Source organism: Plecotus auritus, assembly GCF_963455305.1.
Source record: "Plecotus auritus genome assembly, chromosome: 8".
NCBI classification, from domain to species: Eukaryota; Metazoa; Chordata; class Mammalia; order Chiroptera; family Vespertilionidae; genus Plecotus; species Plecotus auritus.
The window spans coordinates 95,708,705-95,736,618 of record NC_137782.1 but is presented as its reverse complement, the minus strand read 5'-3'; the positions used below and the strand labels follow the sequence as shown (position 1 = coordinate 95,736,618).

General features: G+C 52.5%; 1 protein-coding gene across 7 annotated transcripts in view; it reads right to left on the bottom strand.

Moving 5' to 3' along the window:
• Positions 1–5,326: 5,326 nt before the first annotated feature.
• PHACTR3 (phosphatase and actin regulator 3) overlaps positions 5,327–27,914 on the bottom strand; it is a 157,554-nt gene continuing 134,966 nt past the window's right edge. For all 7 annotated transcript variants that reach the window (XM_080684765.1, XM_080684763.1, XM_080684768.1 and 4 more), the window contains 5 exons: positions 15,272–15,327; positions 10,634–10,695; positions 9,404–9,544; positions 7,788–7,864; positions 5,327–5,898 (listed from right to left, as the gene is read on the bottom strand). In XM_080684765.1, coding sequence (XP_080540891.1) covers positions 5,883–5,898; positions 7,788–7,864; positions 9,404–9,544; positions 10,634–10,695; positions 15,272–15,327 — 352 coding nt within the window. In that variant the 3' untranslated portion in view covers positions 5,327–5,882. The remainder of the gene's footprint in view (positions 5,899–7,787; positions 7,865–9,403; positions 9,545–10,633; positions 10,696–15,271; positions 15,328–27,914) is intronic.

The following is a 27,914-nucleotide window of genomic DNA, read 5'->3' as shown; positions in this document are numbered from 1 at the left end:
CCATTGCTAACAGGGAGTCATCAGACAGTTCTTCAAAGTAGCCTTAAAAAGTAGCTGCACAAAGCAACCCTTGCTAATACAGTAGCAAACACAGGAGCCATTGCTAACAAGCAGCCTGACCAAGCAGTCATGCGCTGGCTGGTCAACAACACGTCTTTATACCAACTTAGACAAAAAAGGCTTCTTGCCAAATAATGACATCAATATTTTGGTTATAGAAAGGCATGCCTGTGCAGTGCATACAGTAAGATTGCTGTGTCCTTGGTTTTGCACCTGCATATGGCAAATTGGCCTTGAACATCCAGTGTACTCTGGACAGGGCCCCCACACTCAAATTGGCCTTGAACATCAGCGTACTCTGATTAGGGCTCCCACAGATGTGTAGGAGCTGAAACCCTTGTGCATTTCTAAGGGAGTGTAAAATAATGCAGCTGCTGTGGAAAACTGCCAGTTCCTTAAAAAGGTAAATGTGAATTACTGAGTGACTCAGCAACGAGTTTAAAATGATGTCAGAATTTGGAACAGATTTGATGTTAAATTTTTTAAGCTTATTTATAAACAAACTGTAGCTGTTTGAGTTTGTTCTGTGTAATTCATTTTTACCATTTTCTATTACTTAAACTTTTTGGAAAAAAATTTAGAGTAGGAGTTGGCAAACTGTCTTAAGGGCCATATAGTAAATGTTTAAGTCTTTTGGGCCAAAAGGTGAACTGAAGGCTATCATGCAGGTACTAGTATGAACATGGCAAATGTAACCATTTAAAAATGTAAGAACCATTCTTACCTTGCAGGACATTAAAAAAAGTGGGCCAGATTCGGTCTGTGAGCTATAGTATGCAAGACCCTGAGTTTTCAAGAAAAAGTTTAAAGATCAGATCTCTGTTCTTTATTATAAAACTAGTGTCCCGGGGCACGATTCATGCACATTGAAAGGAAATTAATTAGAAGAAATATTTTAATATCACTATTTGCCCTTTCTCTATAATAGAAGTGTCAACCAAATTCACGATCAACGATGACAGATGGAAACACACGCGTGCTATTGGCGCCAGCGAGAGCTTTATATGTATCACGCATGCGCGAGTCAACTTAGCTTTTTATAGATATCGAACAAACTTGCTTAATTAGACCTGTTTCTCATGTAGCTAAACTTTTTCCAGCCCAGTGAAGCACCCCAACTTCTCTTTCAGGTAATTGTCAGCAATACAGCAGAAAATATCAACACAAAGCAGATTATTATTGTAGATCACGCAGGGAGAAAAAAGGGTAAAATATTTAACTGAAGCAGTGTTTGACTATATTCTGCACAGTGAGAAAATCTGAGGTCATATTCAAGGTCCACCATTTCTTACTTCTTTTCAGTCGGGTCAAGTTTCTAAGCTTTCTAAATCTCCATTTTCTGGCTAATGAAAAGAAAATAGGATTCCACCAAGTCTCCTATCTACCCACTCCAGGACTTCTGTGAGGATCAAGTGAGATGAGACACAGGAAAACGTTTCACAGACATTTGGTTACAGTGTAAAATGTTTGCACCTGGCTATAAACCAAGCCGTGTTCCTGGGCTGAAGAAACTGCAAGGAGGCTAGTTGCTAGGGAGAGGAAGCTAGGTGTTGCTACATTATGTCACTACCCAGGGCCCACAGACACTGTTTCCGGGCTGGGCTGGGCTGTGGGCCACAGTTTGCGCCATCGAGTCTCGGCAGCGTTGACTGCGATTTGGTGGGCTGTCACTCCGGGGTGGTGGCGGGGCCTGCATCCCACTTGGGGGAAGCTGAGTGTTTCTTTGTTGATGCCAGGTGGTGCCATTTCTTTGTAAATGGCCAGTGCACGTCATGGAAGCTCCTGAGTTAGTATCTGCCTCCTGGTGGTCAGTGCGCATCATAGTGACCAGTCGGATAGTCGGAGGGACACTTAGCATATTAACCTTTTATGTATATAGATTTATTCCTTAACTTACCTTCCTATGTAACAAAAATAGTGACTTAAATCGATTTTGCATTAGCAGAGGCTGAAGACTGTTAATTAATATAGCTAAAACTTCTCAATTTTCCTGTCAAACATGTTAAAACAAGTGATCATTGTAGCCAATGACATATTTCTTACCTGGATCACAGTTCCACACCATATTGGTGTAGGTTCCTGCACTCCATCAGCCACATTGAGCCTGAAAGTGGTAACAGTCCCAGAAGAACACATGGAAAAAGACATGGGAAAGAGGAAATGTTGGAGTATCATATAGCCACGCAGAGATTTAAGTACTGAACTCCACAGGCATCACCCCAGAGACCTAAATGACCCAAATCCTGATGCCTGGGATCCCAGCAGATCCCTTGATTGGGTATAGACTGGTTTTTATCCAACGTTGCATTCGGGTTAAACTGGAGACCACAATGACGAGTCCTGCCAACTCAGAACCCAGGGCCTGGCGGGAAGCTGCCCAGTTGCTGGTGGTCGTTCTTCAGCCATTCTGTTACCACCATCTGCCACCAGGTGACCCAATCACAGTTCCTGCACACGAATCCACACCTCTAAGCTCCTTAGCCCCTCGAATTAAAAGTTTAAGTATGGAAGGAATCAGCAATGCTATGTATAAGCAACTAAAGTAGAATGCTGAGCAAAATAACATGCAAGGAATAATAGTAATAAACAAATGTAACTTGGAATGTAAAAATTGGAGCAAAATGGCCCTGGCCAGCATGGCTCCATGGTTAGAGAACTGTAGACACATTTTCAGTATATGCATCTTTGAAAAGGGATAATAAACTGCATTTAAAAAATAATAGTGCCTAAATTAAGTTATCAACTCTAAAAATTACTAGCATGTATGCCATATCCAGAATTCTCTACCATTGCTCATTATCAAGAAAATATGACTTTAAGGAATTTCCCACTCTTATTAAGGAGATTTATAATTGGTATTAAGACAAATTACTCTCTGTTACTCTAAACACAAAACACCATTGTTTTCATAGAGCTGTGGACATGATAACTGGCAGCTTTCCCATTTCTCATTCTAGCAAGACATTGTCTAAATATGAATTCATGATATGTCTCTACTATCATAGTGAATAAACTTACAGAAAACTAAATATGTAACTTATACTGATTTACTCTTCAAAGTATTTCCATATGTTCAGTTTGACTTTCAAGATGTTCAGTTGCTTCTGAAATGTTTCATTGGAGACACAAAAAAAATCTCTGAAAAAGAACTGGGAAAATGGGTGTTGGAAGCATATTGGACTAACAATGTTAATAGTACAATTAGAATTTTGCATTTTTGAACTTGCATTTGGTATTGAAGAACTGTGGGCATGTAACTAAAAACGCTTTCACCTCCAATATAGAATAGAATAAATTTAGACTTGTAATTACCATATATGTCCACAAGGTGGGCCTCTTGATGTTCGGTGTTTTTCCTTATCCTTTTCTATTGTCCAAAAATTACATAATTGCAAAGTACCTTTAAAACTTTTTATAAAAAGTCATGATCTACCTTTTCCCCTATCAGATTGGCTTAAAACTTAATGGATGCTTCTAGAAGTGATTTGTCTTTCACAAAATTATCCATTATATTTTCTTAAAACTTAAAAGAATCCTTAAGAGCTTCTTTAATGTTTTAATATTCATTGTTACTTTAATAGTTAATTATGTTTTATTTTGTGAAAATGAACAAATGAGTTGTAAAGTGGATGCACAGGAACCTTGTTAATGACTACTAGTAACGAAGAATTCTGACCACTCAGATACCGTGTCTGTTACTGAAGAGAAGGCAGAATCTCAGAGGGTGGGAGGTGGGAAGAGATTAACCAAGGAATTTATATGCATGTATGCATAACCCATGGACACAGGCAGTGCACTGAAGGCCTGGGGAGGGGGCAGGAGCAGGGAGGAGGGCTACCATCCATAAATCAACAAACAAGTGTTGGTGAGGGTGTGGAAAAAAGGGAACCCTTTAGGAATGCAGACTGGTGCAGCCACTGTGGAAAACAGTATGGAGATTCCTCAAAAAGTTAAAAATGAAACTGCCTTATGACCCAAGAATTCTATTTCTGGGACGATATCCGAAGAAACACAAGCCACTAATTTGAAGGAATATGCACCCATATGCCCCCCTGCGTTCATTGCAGCATTATTTACAAGCAGCCCAAGTGCATCAGCAGACGAGTGGACAAAAAAGCTGTACATTTACACAATGGAATACTACTCAGCCATAAAAAAGGACATCTTACCTTTTGCAACAGCACTGATCGACCTGGAGGGTATTATATTATGTGAAATAAGCCAGTCAGAGAAAGACAAACACCATATGATTTCACTTATATGTGGAATCTAATGAACAAAATAAAATAATAAAATAGAAACAGACTCATAGACACAGAGAACAGACTAACAACTGTCAGAAGGGAGGAGGGTTGAGGGCTGGGTGAAAAAGGTGAAGGAATTGAGCAGTACCAACTGGTAGTTGCAGAATAGTCACAGAGATGCAGATTGCAGCATGGAGAATGCAGTCAATAATGTTGAGATAATGGGGTATGGGGCCAGGGGGGTACTAGAGGCGGGAGGGGGCCCTCTGTAGAGTGTATGGTTTTCTGGCCACTTTGTGGTCCATCTGAACCTGGTGAGGAATGGTATTGATGTGAACTGTGGCTGAAAAATAAAAAATTACAGCAATGTTGTTGGACACAGAGATGATGCCCCTATAGAGAAAACAAGTGCGCTGAAGAGGGCAGGCTGCGTGTGGCATGGCTCCCCCAGCTCCCAAAGGCCCCGCGTCCCGGAGGGAGGGATGGATGGATGGATGGAGGGAGGGAGGGAGGGAGGGAGGCAGGGAGTGGGGAGGACTCACTTTGTGAGGACACTTGTTCAGAACCCACGTAAAAGTCCCCTCCAGGGACCATGCATCCTGCCTAACGTTCCCCCCCTTGTGCCAGGATTACTTTTCACCTGTGTGCTGGGTAATCTCCACTCCATCTAAACCTTTGTCTCTTAAAACAGCTTTTACTACTTTTCATGTGAATTTAAAAAGAGCCTTAAGGAGGGCAGATTTTTCACCTTGGTAGAATTTTTCAGCAAATCAGTACTTATTTCTAGGTTTGTTACTAAGTGATACATAAATTTCAATTAATCTGAAAAAAAAACAAAAACAGTTTGATTTTCCAAGGCACAAACCACAGGCACTAACAGTTTATAAAACAAAATATAAAAGTTGGAATTCTCTCTTATGTGTTTGGATTCTGATGGCTTGGAAATAAAACCTGACTTGTTTCTTAGACTACTGTTCAGACAAAACTCTTATTCCAACCCCAAGAAAATGTAAAGCCCAGGTGAATTTCCTGCAATGAGTAGTCATTTAATTAAAGAACAAAATTAACAGGAATCAAAATGTTGCAGCTGTATTTCTGTTAGACATTATATAAAAAAGGAGAAATATAATACAGGAAATAATTTTGTATAACATGAACTTAGAGAGTTCTCAACTCAATCATGATCGGAATAAAAATGTCTTTTCAACATAATACAGAACGACACGGCGTCACATGCCCTCAGGCCCGAGGTCTGGAGTGCTGGGCCTGCACCTGCGTATCTCCGCCCTCTGTCCACCGCAGAACTGAAAACAAGGCTCAAAGGCAACCAACAGTTTTCTTCTGCAGAGTTACTCCGGGTCTCTGAGGACCCAACAGCTCACTCCTGGGACACCAGAGCGAAATGTGTCCGTGTCCGTGTCCGTGTCCATGTCTGGAGAACAGCGAGGGTGACCTCTCCTGCCTGCTCACTCCTCCCGACATAGCGGGGAGTCTTGAGTTGAATTCAGGAGAGTCCCCTGATGAGTATCCAGTGTTGGTATCAAAAGTTAAACACAGATTCTTCTCAGAAGAAAATCTCTACGGTCTGTGGAATCTAGAAATTATTTTAAAAAGCACAATAATTTCAGGTCATACATTTTGAAGTTGAAATTGCCAAAACCTCCCACAAAGAAATCTTTTGCTATTTAAAGTGTCTCTTTAGTCCAACCTGGAAAACCTGTTTTTGTTTAAGTGTATGAAGCACCTCAGGGGGCACCCCAACCCTCAGCCTCCCTTGTACCCACAAAGGATTGATACCCCGAAGTCTCAAGACTACCTTACACCTAGTTGGAAAGGGGCTCGCTAAATCCAGGATGTACTCAGAAAGGCCAGGACTGCAAATCAGAAGTAATGGGCTGAGGAGACCAGTTGCTGGAAATTACAGTGAGTTACAGTTTTGCCTGCTTTTACAACTGGTAATGTGTTTGTGCTTTAATGCACTTAAAAAATCTCATAGGACTAAAAATATTGTTCAGACTTTTAAAAGTGGACTGTAAATCCTAAAATGCAGTAGTATAAAAATCTTAGAATTATTTCCTGATGTCTAAGTTTTGGGCTTACTCTCAAAATCTCATCATCTAAGACAGCTGTCAAGAACTTAGGAGAGAAAAAAACATCTTAGTCATTTCTTTTAATAAGTATGATGGGAAAATGTATTAAATATTTTACATTACCATACATAAAACATGTGGGAATTACATCCTTTTAACACAGACTAAGCATTAAAAATAATTTTGAACCGTGACTGGAGACTTTCTTCCCTAAATGTTTTTGATTTCTGAATAATCGAAAACAAGATGATCCATTCCTTCCTAAATATACATCAGTGCTGGGGGAAACTTCAAAAAAATTTAAACAGACTATCTACTTCCTCATTTTCTCCTGCCCTCACAGCCTCCTCTTCTTCCCTCAATAGCTTCATCATAAAAGTGGCTGGTAGGACAGGATCGTATGGCACCGGTCTCAGTTCCACAGCTATGCTGGCTTTACAGGGTAAACCTGCTAAATGACAGTGCTGTGGCCATTCTGTGACAGACAGAGGGGGAGGACCCACTAGTTTAAGGCAGGCTTTCCTTCCTCCTTGCATCCAGGGCTTGAGCATCTTTAGACCAAGGGAGAGAGGACAAAACATCTGCTTGGAAGGGGAAGGCTTGCTGCTGAGGGATGAAGGCCATGTGAGAACTTCAAGGGGAGACTGCATGTGGCGGCCACGGAACAGAAGGGGGTGCTGAGAGAACATGCAGCCCACAAGCAAAGAGAAGCTGATCTCCACTCTCTACCAACAAGAGACCCGTGTCATCTCAATGGACCACGTGGACAAGAGACGAGCCTCGCTGCAAGGTCCTGATTCTGGAAGAACCGGCCAGTGTGTTCCCACTGGAATGTACATTCTGTGGGGATGGGCACTGCTTCACCTCTGCACCTCGAATGGGGCTGGCCCACAGTAGGTACTCAAATATCTGCAGAGGAAGTAAGTGCCCTCTGAGCAGAGGGGGAGCGTGAGTTTGTGTAAAGATGTGAACATAAATGTGAATGAGATGGGAAAGGGAACGGGCAGGTGTCGGCACTCACAGCGGATAATTAGGGAGCTCTGTAAATTGGAGTGTCAGAAACACCAGGAGGGTAAGTAAATATATAAGCAAATTACTTTCATTGCCTTGAGACTAATTTTCTTACATGTACATTAACTACGTAGATTAGCCAATGACCTTGCAATACTGTTCTACATAACCACTCCCTTCGCCAGGCCCTGGGAGGGACCCTGGGAGCGAACGCCCTTCCGCGTGGAGAAGCATTCTGACTGTTCCATCCAGTTCTCTGCAGATACTGACTTTGTTCACCTGAACACAGAGTTCTTTCTTTGTGGCATTTTTCTTTCTTTCTTTTTTTATGAATACCATGGTATAAAGTATGGTATGAACTTCACACAAATAGAAATCTGACCTTGTCAAATGCTTGCTTGATGCGTGTACCTCCATCTCATTACTTTTGTATTCATTGAGTTCTTTACGAATTGCTGCCTGGAATGAAAAACAGCACATTGGTTCACAGGACAGTCAAGTTAACATAGGAACATGTATCATGGATATGGATTAACCACCATTGCTAACAGTGCTGCCTTCTGGGATTTGGTAACATGTTCCTAAGCAGAAAGGAAGAAACACCTTTTTGCTCAGATTTAGATTCTTACTCATCTTCATGGCCCTACCAAGCCAGTGTGGCCAGGACTGACTGAGGAGGGCACAGGGAGCTCATGGGCTGCACTGGCTGGCACAGGGGGAGCCCACACCTGCTGGGGCGCAGGGCACTGACGCAGCAGGAACCCCGTCCCTCGTGCGCCAAGTGCAGCTTCGGGAAATTTACAGAGGAGTCACTCTAACCTCAGTGTGCATTTATGCCTTGTGTCATTTGAAATAGGACATGGTCATTGCCCATGGGTGACACTGCCTCTCGCCCGGACCTCCTCCAACACCCAAGGCCCACCCTCCCGGGCCAGGTGACCCAGGAGCAGCAGGCACACCCGCCTCTAGGTGAGGACGGGCTCTGAGGGGAGGACTCCAGGGCAGCTGCTCCCACCTCCACAGTGGCTGTCAGACACTTTTCCCCACCACTTCAGGCTCCTGTGAGCTGATGAACCATGGGCAGCCAAGCATTGGTCCACGCGTGTCTGCATTTCTCCAAATTGGTGCAAACCCACTGGCGTTCCCACTCAGCACAGACAGTGGGAGGGACAGTTAGCAACCCCGCAGGCTCCCTGGCTGCAGGCACGCTTTCCAACCTCTTCCTAAGGCTGCAGGAGTCAGAGGCAGGGGCTCGGTGGGCAGGCAGGCAGAGAGCAGACACCGCAGGTCTGACTCCAGCCAGGCCACAGCGCTCACCACGGCCAGCACTTCCCGAGCTCTGTCCGGGGATAGTAGCACCGCCTCTTACAGGGGTTCTTTTGAGGACTACATGGAACGATTCTGACAGGGGGATTCAATACAGGGCAGAGTCAGGGCTTGGTGGAGGCTCACTCACCTCACAGCCCCGAGACCTCCTTCCTTTCTTCCTGTCTCTCTGGCTGCGGCTCAGAGGGACCGACCAGGGCGGACCCAGAGCCACCTCTCCCTGTACGGTAAGCTCTCCTCCATGCCTCCTGGGCCTCTCCTTCTCCCTGCCCCCCTGCAGCTGGCTTTCTGTAAGCCTGTCACCCAGCTCTTTCGCCAGCCCTGCCTGATTCACCCCCAGACTCAGGTCTCTGCTCACACATTCTTGACACTGGGGACTGGAGGAGTCTCTGCTGTGGGCTGTCCAGGGGCCCAGTGCAGAGACTCCTCCCACTAGACACAGTAGCGCCCCCCATTGGTGACACTAAAAATATCTCCAAACATTGCCAAATGTCCCCGGGCGAAACGGTCCCCTAATTGAAAACACGGCCCTGATCCAGGTGCCTCTGTGAAGCCAACACCCAGTCAAGGCATAGCGTTATTTCACAGCTGACGGCCCACGGCAAGAACACACTCCCCGCATGGCGCCGGTGCCCTTGCCCACAACTGCCCCCGACCAGCTCAGACCGGTACCTTGTCTGCTGCCGACAACCTCGTCCAGGGCTTGTCTGCCCGTCTGTCGTAGTCCTGGGCTTTGGCCACTTCCACGTAATCACTGAATCGTATCAGAATTTTCCTGTCTCTCAGTTCATCCACGGTGGGTCTCTGATTAAGCTAAAATAAGAGGTCGTCACCATGAGGTATCCTGTGCCAAACTCGCTTTCTTAAAGTACTTGGAACAAACAGCACATGTTCATAAAGAAACAGAAAACTCTGCAACTGAGAACTCTCACCCTAATGCAAACCATCTCTGAGGAGAAGGGTTTAGAATCGGTGGTCACCAACCTTTTGGACCTCACGGACCACCAGCGGTCCGCAGACCAATGGTTGGCGACCGCTGGTTTAGATTATGCGTCTAATGGCCCAGCCCTCCCAGTGACGCATATGTCTTCGGAGGGGCTTACGCACCCTGTCACCTCCCAGCATGTATATAGCACAGGCTCAGGGGTGGGTTGATGAATTTACACATACATTTTAGGGCAGAAGTGGCTTCTTTTCAACTCTCATTAGATAAGCTTTTTAAAAAAGTTAAAGATAAAGTGCTAACTACAACTAGTATTCGTAAGTCAAGCTCAAGTTAGGGAAGGGTATTCTCTCCAAGCAGGACAAGATTTTATTATTGTTATTATTATTATTGTCATTATTATGGAGCACAGTGGAGGCAGCAGAAAGGGAAATGCCAGCACATGTGAATTTAGAGGATCTGGGTTCTAAAAGGCCCAGTGTGCAGTCATTACCTAGATGGGCCTCAACAAGCTTTAACTTAACGGAGTCCCACACCCAAGCCCTCAGGGCTGATGGAGTTTTCTGCCGTCAGGGGCTTCTACACAAATTCAAGGTTTCCAGAGAGTCTAAAGGTAACCCAAACCCTGACATCAGGTGTGCTTGCTTTCCTGGGCATCGTGTAAAGAGCCCCGTCAGTGAGGGAATGCCCAGCCCACGCCTGGCTCCCCGGAAGCAAAGGGACAGGCCATCCAGATGGTCCTGCCCGCAGGCCGGCCCTGGGTGAGGATGGCAGCGTGAGCAGGCACACACTAGGCACCGTGTCTCCAGCGCCTGCTGAGTGCGTTCGCTGTGCTGGAAGCCGGCACTCAGGACCACTCAAGGAGGCCGCATCGCCGCCCTTCGGGCCTGTGCCAGCCCAGCTCCCTCGTGCCCACCGTCACCGTCACATTCAGCAGACAGGGTGCTTAAATTCAGTACCTTCCTCGTCAGCCTCTGCTTGATCTCTCTTCTCTCCTCCTGCTCTGTCTGGTCATTCCTTTCTGTGAAAGGTTGAAAACGGGAAAGAAGGGGAAGAACAGGTGAGACCCTCCTTTCCCCGCGGGCAGTGCACCTGGTTGTCCACCTCTGGCCGCAGATGGGCTCTCGTGGCCATCTGGCAGGTGACACCTATCCACATTGCACTTCGTTTTCTCCACGTTGCCGGTCACTGCTCAGGAGACTGTGGTCTCACCGACACACAGAACTGTGTGGGAGGGAAGCTCCGCCATCATCCCCTCCCCCGGCCTCCTGGGTCACAGTAACTATGCTGCTGTTGCTCTGGGCCATCTGCAGGGCACACAGGCAGCAGCTCCCCTCTACCCTACTCTCCCTGTGGGTAGCTTTACATCCACGGGGACAGGTGGCAAGCAGACAGCGTAGAGGGGTAAGTTATCCATAACACATTCATACATATGCATCAATGAATAAATACTAGTAGAACTGTGATTGCTTGCTTTTTTTTTTTCTTTTTCATTTACTAGATAGACATACTTTTATTTTTAGCCAAGCAATATAAGCCGAGGAACACCCTCTTCAGAGTCTGGGCAACATATGCTTGCCTGGAATTTATATTTTCAAGGGTATTTCCAATGCAAACACACCCAGAACCAGCTGACTGCTGGCAGGAGCCGTAACTCTCACGCGACACCGCAACACCCCTCTTAAAGGGGCCGTCTCTCACCAAAATTGGCTCTGCTCCCCAGTGCGACTGAGCACTCAGCAGCGCTCACAGCTCCCCGTGAGAGCTAAAAATAGAGCGGATGCTGAGGGGTAGTGGAAACCTCTGCCTCGCCCTAGGATACGAGGTGATGGATGCCCTATTTCTGGCGCTCTGCTGCTAAATAAAGCCACGGCTCCTGGGCTCCTCTCAGCTCCTGGAAACGCCCCCAGGTTCCAGAAAGGGAACCCCGTGGCTTGCACGTAATGTAATGTCACATGGTCTGCCTTCCTTTAAAGCATTTCAAACATCATGCACTTGGGGAATTGGGTGGACAGAGGTCTCATGTGTTAGCCACTGGACTGTATTTTTTTTTTTAAAGGAAGCATTACATGGCTGGCATGGCTCAGTGGTTGAGCATTGACCTATGAACCAGGAGGTCATGGTTTGATTCCTGGCCAGGGCACACACCCGGTTTGCAGGCTTGATCCCCAGTGTGGGGCGTGCAGGAGGCTGCCAATCAATGTTTCTCTCTCATCATTGATGTTTCTATCTCTATCCCTCTCCCTTCATCTCTGAAATCTCTCTCTCTCTCTCTCTCTCTCTCTCTCTCTATATATATATATATATATATATATATATATATATATATATGTATTAAAAAAGGAAGCGTCATCTTGTATGTATGTATTAAAAAAGGAAGCGTCATCTTGCATTTGGGTGTTTTATAAAGGGAATCCAAGAAATAAACCAGAAGAAACCACCTCTAATCAGAAAGCTGGTAACACAATTAGGGGGACATGTAGAAGGATCACACGTAAGGCCAACTAGGAGGGGTTTCAACGACGAAGCCACACTAACTGTCCAGGCGTGGACTATCAGGACAGCCTCTGTGGGAAACACTGAGACAAATTGGATCTTCCTTTTTCCAGTTGTGAATGTGGTCAGCATTGTCACCAAGGTCACTGAGCACTGCAGGTGCCATGGAGAGCGGGTCTGCGAGAGTGGCAGGGCCAGGGTTCTGCTGTCACCACCTCCACGGAGCTCTTCCTTTCCCCCGCCCCTGTGAGCTGATCGACCACGGGCAACCAAGCATTGGTCCACGCACGTGTCTGCATTTCTCCTGCCTGAGTTCCACTCAGCCATGGGCTTGGGGATCTCTGAGCTCACCCGAGGCGAGGGGCCCTGATCGCAGCCTCCATTCCCAGATTCTCCGGAAATAGTGCTGGGAGCGGAGACTCCCATGGGATAAGCTGGCAGGGCAGTGGTATCCCTCGTGGTGCAGCAGCGAGGGCATGGGTGCAGACCTGGGTGAGAACTCGGGCTCCTTCCCTTCCCAGCACTCATGTTAAGGAGTCCTGCTTGCTACCCCGTGAGTTCCAGCTTCCTCCTGAAAGTGGGGACGGCATGCAAGCCTCACAACTTTGCCGTGAAGATGGAACGAGGAAATGAAACCAGCGCCAAGTTTGCTGCCTGCACAGAGCGGGCCAAGGGCAGAACCAGGGTTCTCGGTGCCACCTGCAGGACAGGGCCACGGTGTCACTCGCTCTCGTACCCTGAGGATGCAGGCAGAGTTCGGGAGTGTTCCTGCCCTCAGTCCGAGGGGAGCCCACGCAATGGGAGGCGCAGAACCATCCTGAGCAGAAATAGCAGACAGAGCAGGAGCCCCGGAAGCCTGGGTCGGGCCTGTGAGTGCGAGGCTCCTCCCTGACCAGAGACCTGACTGCTCTCATCCTCCCGGAACAAACAGTTCCTGCAGACAGCAGGGCGGTTCAGGGTGCGAGAGGCTCCGAGCTGCAGGCACAGGCGCTGCTTCCATGGCAAGGAGGGACGGCACAGCCAAGGCCACGCGCGGGAAACCCACGCCTTCCTTCCCTGCACACGGAGGGTCGGCGCAGTCAGTCACCTCGCCGGCTCTAATCACTAAACACCGACCCTCTTTGTGAGACTGCCCGGTGATTGGCAAAGACCACACAGTCAGGAGCGCTGGCTGGTGGGGCCCGGGCAGGCCTCTACCACAGGGACAGGTCACCACGGCCGGGGGAGCAGTCCCTGGACAAAGGCTCCACTGGCCGTGGGCAGCAGACCTCTCTGAGTCTGGTCTTTAACTTGTGCCATTCACATCTTGAACTGTTACTTCAGGACATCTGTGACTTATGAGCTTTATAGATGAGTGACTTACTTTTTAAAAATTCAAATACTTGGTAACCTGACCTAGCTGCTTTTGCTCGGTGGAGAGAGCATCAGCCTGTGGACTGAAAGGTCCCGGGTTCAATTTCGGTCAAGGGCATGTACCTCCGTTGCAGGTTTCTCCCTGGCCCAGGACCTGGTCCGGGCACGTGCAGGAGGCAACCAATCGATGTGTTTCTCTCACATTGGTATTTCTCTCTGTCTTTTCCTCTCTCTTCACTCTCTCTAAAAATCAACGGAAAAATATCCTCAGGTCAGGATTTTTTAAAAAATTTGTTAACCTAATATTTAAAAAAATATATTTTTATTGATTTCAGAGAGGAAGGGAGAGGAAGAGAGATGGAAGTATCAATGATGAGAGAGAATTATTGGTCAGCTGCCTCCAGCATGGTCCACATTAGGCATTGAGTCTGTAACCTGGGTCTGTGCCCTGACTGGGAATCCAACCATGACCTCCTGCTTCATAGGTTGATGCTCAACCACTGAGCCACACCAGCTGGGCTGGTAACCTAATATTTGACTCCTTTAGCTGGCCATGTGACTGAGCATGTTACCAACAAAAAGCTTTTCTTTTTTTTTAAATATTTTTTATTGATTTCAGAGAGGAAGGGAGAGGGAGAGAGAGATAGAAACATCAATGATGAGAGAGAATCCTTGATTGGCTGCCTCCTGCACACCCCCTACTTGGGATCAAGCCCACAAACTGGGCATGTGCCCTTGACCAGAATTGAACCTGGGACCCTTTAGTCCACAGGCCGATGCTCTATCCACTGAGCCAAACTGGCTAGGGCATGAAAAGCTTTTCTGTATGTCCTCCCAGGCAGCCTAGCACTCACAATAGAGAATGTAGTTGTTATGGCTTATGTTTAAAAAATAAAAGGAAGAAGTCTTAATGTTAAGGTTAAATGTTTCTAATTGTCTCTAAAGGAGCGGACTGACTGAGCAAAGGCCGGGCAGAAACCCAGGTGGGACTCCAGCCCCAGGGCCAGGGCCCTGCCGCCTGCTTTCTGACTGAAAGGCAGCTTGTAACTTTGTGAAAAGGAGCTCACCGGTCAGAAACCAAACTCAGAGGATGTCTGCAGTGCTCATCACTCAGAGGAGAAGAAATGGAAACACTTAGAATCCAGGCCCTAAGACGCCACTTTTTGCAGAAAAATGCTTTGAAAAGGAAAGCCTGTGGAGCCGCTATGAAGACCTGGCTGAGAGCACTTTCGGAAGGGTCCCCCCCTCGTAGTGACGAAACTGAGAGCCGTGCTCTCTACGCAGTGGAGGCGACCTGTGCACGCTGTGCCAGGACACAGCGATGTCATACACCTCCTGGGACCCAACAGGGAGCGTGAAGCTGCCCTGGCTGCACTGCTGCACTCTTCCTTAGAGCTGTGGGCTTGTGCCCCAGGTGTGACGGGGGCGTGTCCCTGTGGGTTACCACAAGGTCTGCGCTGCCTGTGCGGTCTGTGGCCATCACAAAGGAGCCCCATTCAAATCTGCCGGGGAACCTGCCTGAAACCCAGGACTGATGGCCCCACCCAGGCACCTTCCGCTGTGCCAGGAGGCGCTCTCCCCGGATTTTAAAGGGGTGCTTCTGGGGACACCAACTCTCCCCAGAGCTTGCAATCTTCCCTGAGGACACAGAGGAGCTGGGCTGCGAGAAGGGGGGCACCAGGGGACAGCGGCCGCTGGTCCGGCCACGGCTCAGCACAGGTGCAGGGGCTGGGGACCCTGCTACTCACGTTTCAAGATGTTTCTCCTCTCCAGCTCCTCCACAGCGGGTCTCTGGCTCAGCCGTCTGCGGAAAAACACCAGAATCACATTGTGCACCATAGCGGCCCCTGCGGAGTCCACCTTCCACGGGGTCCTCGAGGTCGGAGGTGGCTGGTGCACCCCTCAAGATCCCTCCCCAAAAGCTGCAGGAGAGAAGGGAACCTCTGGTGGTGGCCTCTTGCCAGCAGGTCCAGTCAGACCTCCCCATGGGAGGGAGGTCCCCGCTGTCAAGGGGCGCTGGGGGGAGCGGGGGAGGCACAGGCGCCCCCTCTCCAGGGGCGGCTCCTCATGTCCAGATCCGCGCCCAGCCTGGCGGTCCTGAGGGTCCGGGAGGGACGAGCGTTTGAGCCGCAAGCACAGAGATCCGCGCAGGAAAGGCTGCCAGCTAGTGGGAGGGAGGGGCGCCCGCCTCAGCTTCTGCAGGAGCTGCGACCTCCCCTGGGTCCCCGACACCTGCGCCTGCCCCTCCGGGTGGCTCCTGCTCTCCCGCCGCCAAACCAGCCTCGCGCCAGCGTGACTGAGCGCGCCCCGCCTCCGCCTCCTCCAGGAGCCCACAGCCCCAGGGAGGGCGCCGGCACTAGCGCCTGAGGGATCTCCTGGTGCGCAGCCTGCCCCACTCGCCCCGCCCAGACCAGTGTTTCTGCGACCAGAGGACACATTATTATTTCCTCTCAACGGCTTCTCATGGCGGGCTTGCAGGATGCAGCCCCCGAACACAAATAAATACAAGGCTTGTCAGGAGAAGGAGGCGTAATTACCCGAAACTAATGCCAAGCTCCAACTGGTTCTGTATTACCAATAACATTGTGCTTGGGCCACAGCCAGAGCCCCCAGTTCCGGATCTTTCAGCCACTGGGGCACAATGCTTTGCCCCAAAGAGGATGCTGCCCCCAGAAATACTTGTCTGCTATTTATAACCCTGTTCCAGCACAAAGCCCAGGGTGTCCCCAGGGCACCGTCTCCTCCCTCCACTCAAACAGGACAGTTTGCTGGGTGGCCCCTGGGGGCTGCGTGTGGCCTGGCATGCACACCCTGACTTGATGGCTGAGGCAACAGGAACTGGCCCCCACAAGTCCAGATCTGTCCAGGGCCAGGAGCATGAAGCCTCGCTCAGAGGGTGGGCTCCCTCAGCCTGGTCAGAATCCTAAATGCCACTCACTCAGGCGCTCTGAGCATGACCGTGGAGCATGTGCCCAGTGCCAGGCACTGTCCCAAGCCTTAGGGCACAGGGAGGCCCACAAGCAGCCTGCCCTGCCCTTGGGAAGCTCACAGTCTACAGAGGGAGACAGGAAAACGGAAAACAAGTGAACAAGAGTAATCCAGGGAGCAGTCATGGGGGAGATGAAATGGGGGGTCTCAGGGGAGATCCATTACTACTGAGACCCCACAAAGAGGAGGCGGAGACCCTGGGAAGATCACCTCTCTAGACAGTGTCTCCTAACTGAGCATGTGCTGGGCTTGTCCTCAGGAGGAAGGAGGGTGGGCGATCAAGGCAGGCTTCACGGAAGAGGAGACGTCCACCAAGTTGCAGAGAATCCCTAACGACAGCCTGGTGCCTCCTGACTGCCAGTTGACCAGCAGGGGGGCCCACAGGGACACCTGAGGAGGGAGGCCACATACTTCCTCAAACCTGAGATGCCCCCAAACCTCTGTGGACGTGGCCACCAAAGAGCCTTTTCCTTGCTGGAAGCTTGTCTCCTTCAAGATGAGGAGCAATAATACCTCTTCCCAGAGGCAAGAACTGAAGGAGGTAACACATCAAAGGGTTGTCTTGGGATATAGTGTCAAGAAAACGTAACCTGTAAGTTGCCAGGGTCAAGGACCGAGTTCCCAGAAAGGCCTGTCATCCAATTCAGACATCTCAGAAAGGATGGGTCCTGCCCCTCAGAGCAGGTTGGGCTGGCTGCTGGGCCCCTCCAGGCTGAGGTGGGGGGGTGTCCCAGGCTGAGAGCAGGCCCCAGGGCACCTGTGAGTGAGCTAGAAGGGGCATCATCTGGGCGGCTGCAGCCGCAGGTGCACAGTGGTGAGCAGAGGGGAGCCCGGGAGCCCAGGGCTGGCTGGAGGAGAGGCCCTGAGTCCTCCAGGTGATTTCCTTCAGGAGAAAGGACCTCAGTCACCAGAAAGGGGAGGGGCCAACACGAGGGGTGGGGCAGTGCTGGAGAAAGCCCTTCCAGGGACCAGGAGAGGCGGCGGGGCTGCAGGGGAGCTTGCACAGGAAGGGCCCATGGGGTCCCCAATGCCCTGCTTGGCCTCCTCTGGGCCCAGCTGCCAGCCCAGCCCAGAACCAAGATACCGGCCCCACGATGGCCTGGGCCGGGCTGCTGCCCTCTGGCCTGCTGGGCAGGAACTCAGTGAGGTCCTGGCTCACATGGTCCAGGGGCCTGGGCAGAAAACCTGCTGAATGCCCAGGCCTGGCTGCCCCTCTGGTGCTTGGGCTTCCCCTCCCTCTCCCACTTCCTCCCACCATGGCTTCTTTTTGTCACACTGGCATGCCAAGCTTACTCCTCCCTCAGAGCTTCTACCTGTGCTGTTCCCTCTCTAGACTTCCCCATGGCTCAGCCTAAACATCTCCTCCTCCAGGAAGCCTGCCCTGACTGCTCAGCTGAAATAGCCAACTGTTCTCTGCACTATTCGCTCTCAGTGCATATTTTCTGTTTTGTGGCCTTTGTGGCCTCCGGGGTCCAGCCTTTCCCGACAGCCCAGCCCCAGGATCCCGGATCTGTCTAGCCGGTCCCACAGCAGCCTAAGCCCACACCTTACGATAATCTCTAGTTCATCTGCTGGTTCTGTCTCTCTGCTGTCTGACCGACAGAGCCTCCTTCTCTCACTCAGCTGCTCACTCAGCTTTAGGTTAATCAACACCCAGTCCACATGGAACACCAGCCCCCCCCTCCCGCCACACCCGCCCCCCAGCAGCCCCTGCCCGCCTGGGCTCCCCGGATACGGCACGGGTCCGCTGTTCCCTGGCCTGCTTGTGCCTGTGGTCAGGTGAGTTCATTCTGCCTCTGCACGTCCATTCAAGGGGAACTGAGTGGAAGGCCCTGGAGCTAGAATACTCTGTCTGCCTGTGTGGGAGTAAAGTGTGTGGGAGCCAGGAAACCGTACAACTCAGAAGGTTTGCCGTAGGTGGCTTCCATGTGCCCTTAAAGTCTCCCTCGTCTCCAAGAGCCGCCCCTAGAAGCGTAGATGATGCCCCCCATGAGACATGCTGGATTCCAGCTTGGAGGGGGAGGGTGCAAGTCAGGTGTTCAGGGCATGAGCACATCACGTTTGTGATTTCTCCTTTCATCCGCTTCTGGGTCCACCAGGGAGGTCTGCCCCCCTCCCGAGGGGACTGTGGCCCCCTCCAGGTGACAGGCCACTCGGCAGCAGGGGCGAGTCAACTAACTGCCTCGTGGATGTTTCCACTCCTGTCAGCTTTGGAGCGGTTGCAAGCACCACAGTTTGTAATACAGCGGCTGCCTCTGGATGGAGGGTGTGGCGGGTGGGGGTGAGATTACGGTTTCGTTTTCACCAGGTACATCTGTCCCATATTCTGATCTTAAAATGTAAAACAACAAGGAAGCATCCACTGCCTGTGCCCTGGCACTGAGACCATGTGGTTGGCGGTGCACAAGCACTCATGGAGTGCCCGCAGGCACCCGGCCCTGCCTCCCTCCCTCGCTGCCCATGGCCCCGGCCTCCGTCCTTCCTCGGTCACAGCATCCCCACTTCCGAGCTTTTGCTCAGGTGGCCCCACTCCAGGCCTTCCCCACCCTTCCCCTCCTGCCTGGGCAAAGTCTCCTGGGCAGGGGCCCCACCCCACGGGCTCCTCTCTCTGCCCCTCACCTCGGGAAGCCTGACAGCCCCCTGCGGGCCAAGAAGCTCCTCCATGGGGTCTCCCACGGTGCCTCCCCCACCTCAGCAAGCCTGGGGGCAATGGTGGGGTGGGGTCCAGTCCAGTGCCTGAGGTACAAGGCAGAGGCCCAACAATGCGGGTAAGCAAGAGCATCCTGGACAAAAGATACCGAGGCACAGAGAGACACAAACTCCGGTCTGTCCCGGATTTTAAAGAAACACCATCACTTACCCACCAATGCCTGCGGGACATGGACCCCCACCAGCCCAGCAAGGGGGGGTTGGTAACCTCCTGAGGCCCCAGTAGCGCCTGTGCCCAGGGCCTGTTAGAAGCACTCCCTGTGTCCCCGACCACATGCCCCGAACCTGTGCACATCACCTGCCCTTGTTTACCTTGGCCTCCTCCCTGTGACCTGTCCTGAAGGCCGTGCCCACGTCCACTTGGTTCCTCCTCCTTCCCCAGGATCTGATACTGACAGTGGCACACAGAGGCTGCTCAGAAGTGTCTGTCCTTGAGCGGAAATGTCGAGGCGGAAGTCATCCCTGAGGAAGGGACAGCCTAGCTGTCCACGTCACCCAAGGACTCTCAGAGTTACCCTCGCCCCCTCTTCCTCAGCTTGCCCAGCCCAGCACTGGACAGTGGGTGTGTGGGGCACGGGACAGTTCCCGTGTGGCCTCGATCACACTGCTTTGGAGATGGCTACGACCTGACAAGGAACATGTCTCGCTTGCGCGTGCACCTGTTTGCTCAGTCCTTCCTTGCTCCTTCGATCTGCCTAGTCCACACAGTTGACCTGCACTCCTGCCGTAGCAGAGCTGCTGGCTTCCAGCCCAATCGCCATTCTCCTGAAGCAGCATCAGAAAGCTGACTATTCAGTGGAGCCTCTTTGCCAGTGAAGATGGTCACATAATGAAGTTGTGACCCAGGGGCTGCAGGTAAAGGTGTGCTGAGGAGCTTCTGGGGGTCCTTCCTGGAGACTGTCTTGGCTGGGATGTATGCACTTTTGGGACTTGAACGTGATACCTGGTGCTCCAGCAGCCATACTGGACCATAGAGGCTACATGAACAGGAAGCTAAAGGAGCCTGGGTCCTCAGGGACTGTGGAACCACCAGGCCAGGCCTGACTGTCTACAACTATTTCATGAAGCAGGGTGGTTCCAGGTCTGGCATCCAGAGCTAGCTAGCCATCTAGGTCCAAGCTCAGTCCATCACCTACCAGCTGTGTGACTTGGTACATCCTAGCTACACTCTCCAAGCATTTACATCTCAGACTTGACTGAATGCAGGCGCAGCACAGTCCCTGGCATGAAACATGAGTTAGTAAATGTTAGCAAACTGTCGTTGCACTAGTATTGCTACGACTGCCGCTCACACAGCATGAGCCCTGTCCGGGTAAGGCGGGCCGGTACAGTCAGTCCCTGCAACAGCCAAGCTCAGGCAGGCCAGGTGACTCCTCAGGGCTCACGCAGTCCTCGCTTCCGCCAGGCGACCTCAAACCCAGCAGGCCACCTGCTCCCCCGGGTCAGGAGTCATGTTTATGGACACTGACAGGAGATGGATGTGGTCTTGCATTTTCTTACAAAACATACTGTACCTTCCTGGACAGATTCCCAAGCACCTGAAGCAACAGCAACTGACCCAGGGATGACTCTAAGGACTCAGCGTGTTCCACATCAGCACCAAACAAGGGAGCCGAGCCTGCCCTGCAGGGCCACAGCCCACCTGCACTCTCCCTCCCGGACACCCTCAGTGCTGCGCCAGCGCCAAGGCTGATGCTTATGTGCTCCCAAGGCTTAGGTTTTGTCAAACGTTTCCCACTCAGGAGCTGTTTCCTGTTGCTTAGCTACCTACACCAAAAGGCAGAGGTGCCCTGGCCGGTGCTCAGTGATTAGAGCATCAGCCATGGACTGAAGGGTCCCGAGTTTGATTCCAGTCAAGGGCACATACCTTGGTTGCAGGCTCAATCTCTGGTCCTGGTCAGTGCATATGCAGGGAGGCAACCAATCAATGTGTCTCTCACACATTGATGTTTCTCTCTCTCTGTCTCTCTCCCTCCCTTCCACTCTCTAAAGACCAATGGAAAAAAATCCTTGGGTGAGGATTAACAAAAATCTATCTAATAACAGGATAATATGCAAATAAATCAGGACACCATCATGTAATGACCGATCAGCAGGTTGTGTCCCCGCCCCCTGCTCAGGCAGCTGCAAGGCCTAGGGTAGGTAGGATAGGATACGATAGGAGGGGATGAGGAAGGAAAGGGAGAGGAAGGCAGGCCTGCATGCGGACAGGCTGAGAGGAGAAACAGAAATACTGAAATGGAACAAGAAAAAGACACAGGAATGGAAAAGGGAAGGAAATGTGGGGCTGCACGTGGGCGGGGGTGGCGACCGCGGAGGGGCAGAGCAGGTGCACCCAGCGAGGGGTGGGACACAGGCGGTGTGGAGCGGGGATTCCTGCCCAGACTCAGGAGGAGGACAGTGGCCCCCGGCACGGGCCGTTGGCGGGGAGGCGCCCATGGGTCCTGGGACGGAGGGGTGGATGGTCTGAGGCCTTCCGGGCAGAGGTGCTCCTGCTTCGCGGCAGCAGCGCCCGGGGCCACACAGGCCTCGGCCACCCTCGCTGGGCTGGGCGCCCTGTGCTGGGAGGGGAGGCACAGCTTAGCTGGGGTGGAGTTGGACACTAAGGAGGGTACCACTTTTGTCCCCGAGGGCTGGACCCCAAAGACACTGGCCAGGGTTAGGTTGGTGGTACGTTAACTGTACTTTGTTGACTAGAAGTTGGGGTGTCCTGGGCAGGGAATGGGAGGAGGATGGTGGTGGGGAGGCCAGGGAAGGGGGGGTGGTGAAGGCCTGGCCGGGGCTGGGCCCTGGGCTGTGGGTTAATGCCCCCTGAACCGAAGCTTTAATATCAAAGTGTGCTCAGGCAGGCTGGAAGCAGGTCCCAGAGAGGAAAGGGGAAGGTTTAAAAGAGAAACCAGTGAACATGGTTGGGGGTGGGGGATAATAATAGGGAAGGAGGGCGGGAGGCAGGGTTCAGGCTCACAAGGGAAAGGTGAATGGGAGGGGAGGGTGGGAGGAGTAAGAAGGAGACAGCGGGGAATGAAGGGAGAGAAGGGAGAGAAGGGAGGAGGGAGGGAGGGAGAGGGGCCGCTGGAGGTTCAAAGGGAGGGTGGGAAAGAAAGCAGGAAAGAGAAGGATGCTAAAATGGGGTGAGGCCAGGAAAATAGTTAAATAAAAAGGAGAAACAGAATGTGAGAGTGAGGGGAGTTTAAAAGGAGGAGTTAGTAAGAAAATTAAGTACAGGATGATTTTTTAAAAATGTAGTTGAACATCCCCTGAGGGTTCCCATACTGTGAAAGGGCGCAGGCTTGGCTGAGCCCCGCCCCCCCTCCACTGCCCCATGCACGAATTTTGTGCACTGGGCCTCTAGTAAATAAATAAAAGTAGAAGGTATACGAGCCACAGTTCACATCCAGGACTGCACTGGCCTCACCTGTCTTCCTCCAGGACAGGGGTCATGTCACTGTCCCCACAACTTCCCAGGGCCTGCGCACAGCCCCGTCCCACCCTCCCCACAACCTCCAATGGGCCCGCCCCTGACCCACCCTCCCCACACCCTCCCATGGGCCCGCCCCTGACCCACCCTCCCCACCACATTGCACAGGGCCCTCAGGTTCCTTTGCATTTTGAAATAAATCCTTGAAAGTGCCTTAACAATCAGGGCCTTCTTGACCTTGAAGGCTGTGCACTATTCGAGGGCATGTTCCTTGCCATAGCAGCAGCGAGCGGGCAGGTGATGTTGAGTGAGGGTCTGGGAGGGTTTATCTGGACAGAACAGACCTGACCTCCTTGGGCCCTGAGGTTTTGGAGTGGAGAGACTGAATCGCTAGCCACTCACTGGATGCCCTGAGGGCTTGGGAAGCAAGTGGGGTAAAATGTGCTTCATCCACAAAAGGAGGCAATTGCTAAACACAAATTGTCTTTGTTCCTGAAGCTCAAAATCCAAAGAGTGGGACCCTGCCCAGGCCAGCCAAGGGGTGGCCCTACCTCACCATCCACCAGTTCACTACTGGGGAGTGAGGTCCTCGTGGGACCTGCAGGGTCTGTGATAGCCTGATCCTGCCCCACCTTCTGCTGTTCACCACTTTCAAGTCTCCCTTTTTGTCCAGGCGGGAGTCTGCAGGAGGCCCCTGGCCCGGTGGTAGATGTGGTCTTCACTCTTTTGGACCACAGAGAGAGGAAGCCCCAGAGGTCCCGGGGGCTGAGAGCCCGTGTTTCCTAAGTGCTTCCCACCAACCTATCAAGGACTAGACACTAATGATTGTGATGAAGATGACAATGATGAAGGGGATGAGGACGGCAAAGATGGTGACAATAATGATATAGATGTTGATGACAATGTTAACAGTGAAGACAAAGGAGATAATGAGGAAGATGAAGGTGATGAAGATGTTGACAAAAATGTGGTGAAGATGGTGATGAAGGCAAAGAGGGTGATGATAATGAAGAGCTTGAGGAAGAAGATGGAGATGGTGATGAAAATGACGAAGCTGATGAAGATGATGATGGTGACTCTAACACTTGGTAATGTTTGGGATGGGCCTCAGGTGTGGTGCCCCCCCCTCCCCCCACTGGTGACAGTAACTGGGAAAATGTCCACAGGACCTGGCACTGCTCCAGGGGTGGGAAACAGGTAAGTGGTAACGGCTTCTGTGTGGGTGAGGAAAATGTCCTACAATCGTGGCGATGGATACACAACTCTTGTGAACTGGGTCATGTGGGAAAATCTCACATGCTAAAAAGGACACCATAAAATAGATGTATCTTTATAATAAAACTAGCCCTGGCCAGTGTGTTCAGTGGTTAGATCATGGGCCCAAGCATCAAAGGGTTGCAGGTTCAATTCTTGGTCAAGGAGCACGTACCTGGGTTGCAGATTTGATACCTGGCCCCAGTTGGAGCACATGCGGAAGGCAACCAATCGATGTGTCTCTCTCATGTTGGTGTTTCTCTCTTTCCCCCTCCCACCCTCCCTTCCACACTCTCTAAAAAATCAATGGAAAAAAATCCTTGGGTGAGGATGAACAATATATATGTAATAAAATCTAGAAATGGACTTGAAATCATGTATCTTTACTCCATAAAGATAAAGCAAAGAGTTGAGAAAACCGAGGCCAAGGGTATACAACAGAAGGTTAAACACAGGCACACACTCAAAATGAAACAACACAGTTCCCATAGGTGCTACACACTTGGCTCTGAGCTGACTGGTGGCCAAAGCAAAAAAGGAAGCGCAATTACAGAGTTTGCTTTGCTAAAATACTCACAGGGGCTACGATGCAGACACAGCTTATTCTGAGCCCAGCGTCTCAGAGAACAGTCTTCCAAGGTGCTGAGGAGGGTGTAGCAGGGGCACTCGGGAGAGAAAACTGCTAATGTGTCAGTCCCACCCCAGAGAGTTGGAGTGGGGTCTAGGAGCCTGTGTTCGCACAGAGCTCCCTGGTGATCTGGATGCACGGTCAGAAGTGGGAACTGGCATGGGTCAGATTCCCGTTACCCCCACGTTTCTGCTGTGTGAGCAGGGGCTCTGAGCCACTCCTCATCTGAGAAACAGGCCCATTAGCATATTCCAGGAGACACACACGCGCGCGCACACACACACAAGTGCACACGCACATGTACACACGAGGGTGCTCAGCAGGAACTGGTACACAGAAGGCATTCCCGCTGCCCCCTGCACCTCTCCTCAACTACTAACAACTGCTTCTCTGTCCCCATCTTGGGTGACGCCTGAGGGACTGGATTTTAGTCCCTCGGGACAAGCTGAGTTCCCAGCCAGTGCAGGTTGGGAGTAGGGAAATGAGCAACTAGTTCTCAAGGGCCCATTAACCTGCACCCCCCACAACGGCCCACCCACACCTCCCAAGTGGCTTCCTTTCTAGCAAATTAAACGTCTCTCTCCCTCTTTTTGATAAGCGCAGAAAAAAACGTTTTCTGTATTTTCAAAACTCTGTGTCCACAGAACCAAGACCCCGGCTCCCTGCCCAGTTTTTCTTGAAGGTTCCATAGAAAGAAGGGACCAAGTCGAATGCTCTGGGGTCCAGGCACCACGATTAAGCTGTCCCTACTCCTCACCCTTCCAAGCTGCAGCTCCTCCTGGAGACCCTGCAGGTGCAGGCCAGGTGGGCAGCTAACAGTACTCTCCCACCCACAGTACTCTCCCCACCCACAGTACTCTCCCCGCCCACAATATTCTCCCGCCCACAGAACTCTCCCCGCCCACAGTACTCTCCCCGCCCACAGTACTCTCCCCGCCCACAGTACTCTCCCTGCCCACAGTACCCTCCCCGCCCACAGTACCCTCCCCGCCCACAGAACCCTCCCCGCCCACAGTACTCTCCCCGCCCACAGAACCCTCCCCGCCCACAGAACCCTCCCCGCCCACAGTACTCTCCCCGCCCACAGTACTCTCCCCGCCCACAATATTCTCCCGCCCACAGAACCCTCCCCGCCCATAGTACTCTCCCCGCCCACAGAACCCTCCCCGCCCACAGTACCCTCCCCGCCCACAGTACTCTCCCCGCCCACAGAACTCTCCCCGCCCACAGTACTCTCCCCGCCCACAATATTCTCCCGCCCACAGAACCCTCCCCGCCCACAGAACTCTCCCCGCCCACAGAACTCTCCCCGCCCACAGTACTCTCCCCGCCCACAGTACTCTCTCTGCCCACAGAACCCTCCCCGCCCACAGAACTCTCCCCGCCCACAGTACTCTCCCAGCCCACAGTACTCTCCCCGCCCACAGTACTCTCCCCGCCCACAATATTCTCCCGCCCACAGTACTCTCCCAACCCACAGAACTCTCCCCGCCCACAGTACTCTCCCCGCCCACAGTACCCTCCCCGCCCACAGTACTCTCCCCGCCCACAGTACTCTCCCCGCCCACAGTATTCTCCCGCCCACAGTACTCTCCCCGCCCACAGTATTCTCTCTGCCCACAGAACCCTCCCCGCCCACAGAACTCTCCCCGCCCACAGTACTCTCCCAGCCCACAGTACTCTCCCCGCCCACAGTACTCTCCCCGCCCACAGTATTCTCCCGCCCACAGAACTCTCCCCGCCCACAGAACTCTCCCCGCCCACAGAACCCTCTCCGCCCACAGTACCCTCCCCGCCGACAGAACCCTCCCCGCCCACAGTACCCTCCCCGCCCACAGAACCCTCCCCGCCCACAGTACTCTCCCCGCCCACAGTACTCTCCCTGCCCACAGTACTCTCCCCACTCACAGTACTCTCCCCGCCCACAGAATTCTCCCCGCCCACAGTACCCTCCCCGCCCACAGTACTCTCCCCGCCCACAGTACTCTCCCCGCCCACAGAACTCTCCCCGCCCACAGAACTCTCCCCGCCCACAGTACTCTCCCCGCCCACAGAACCCTCCCCGCCCACAGTACCCTCCCCGCCCACAGTACCCTCCCCGCCCACAATATTCTCCCGCCCACAGAACTCTCCCCGCCCACAGAACTCTCCCCGCCCACAGAACCCTCCCCGCCCACAGAACCCTCCCCGCCCACAGTACTCTCCCCGCCCACAGTACTCTCCCTGCCCACAGTACTCTCCCCGCCCACAGTACTCTCCCCACCACAGAACTCTCCCCGCCCACAGAACCCTCCCCGCCCACAGAACCCTCCCCGCCCACAGTACTCTCCCCGCCCACAGTACTCTCCCCGCCCACAGTACCCTCCCCGCCCACAGAACCCTCCCCGCCCACAGTACTCTCCCCGCCCACAGAACTCTCCCCGCCCACAGTACCCTCCCCGCCCACAGTACTCTCCCCGCCCACAGAACCCTCCCCGCCCACAGAATTCTCCCCGCCCACAGTACTCTCCCCGCCCACAGTACTCTCCCCGCCCACAGTACCCTCCCCGCCCACAGTACTCTCCCTGCCCACAGTACTCTCCCCGCCCACAGTACTCTCCCCGCCCACAATACTCTCCCCGCCCACAGAATTCTCCCCGCCCACAGTACCCTCCCCGCCCACAGTACTCTCCCCGCCCACAGTACTCTCCCTGCCCACAGTACTCTCCCCGCCCACAGTACCCTCCCCGCCCACAGTACTCTCCCCGCCCACAGTACTCTCCCCGCCCACAGAATTCTCCCCGCCCACAGTACCCTCCCCGCCCACAGTACCCTCCCCGCCGACAGAACCCTCCCCGCCCACAGTACCCTCCCCGCCCACAGAACCCTCCCCGCCCACAGTACTCTCCCCGCCCACAGTACTCTCCCTGCCCACAGTACTCTCCCCGCTCACAGTACTCTCCCCGCCCAAAGAATTCTCCCCGCCCACAGTACCCTCCCCGCCCACAGTACCCTCCCCGCCCACAGTACTCTCCCCGCCCACAGTACTCTCCCCGCCCACAGAACTCTCCCCGCCCACAGAACTCTCCCCGCCCACAGTACTCTCCCCGCCCACAGAACCCTCCCCGCCCACAGTACCCTCCCCGCCCACAGTACCCTCCCCGCCCACAATATTCTCCCGCCCACAGAACTCTCCCCGCCCACAGAACCCTCCCCGCCCACAGAACCCTCCCCGCCCACAGTACTCTCCCCGCCGACAGAACCCTCCCCGCCCACAGTACCCTCCCCGCCCACAGTACTCTCCCCGCCCACAGTACTCTCCCCGCCCACAGTACCCTCCCCGCCCACAGTACCCTCCCCGCCCACAGAACCCTCCCCGCCCACAGAATTCTCCCCGCCCACAGTACCCTCCCCG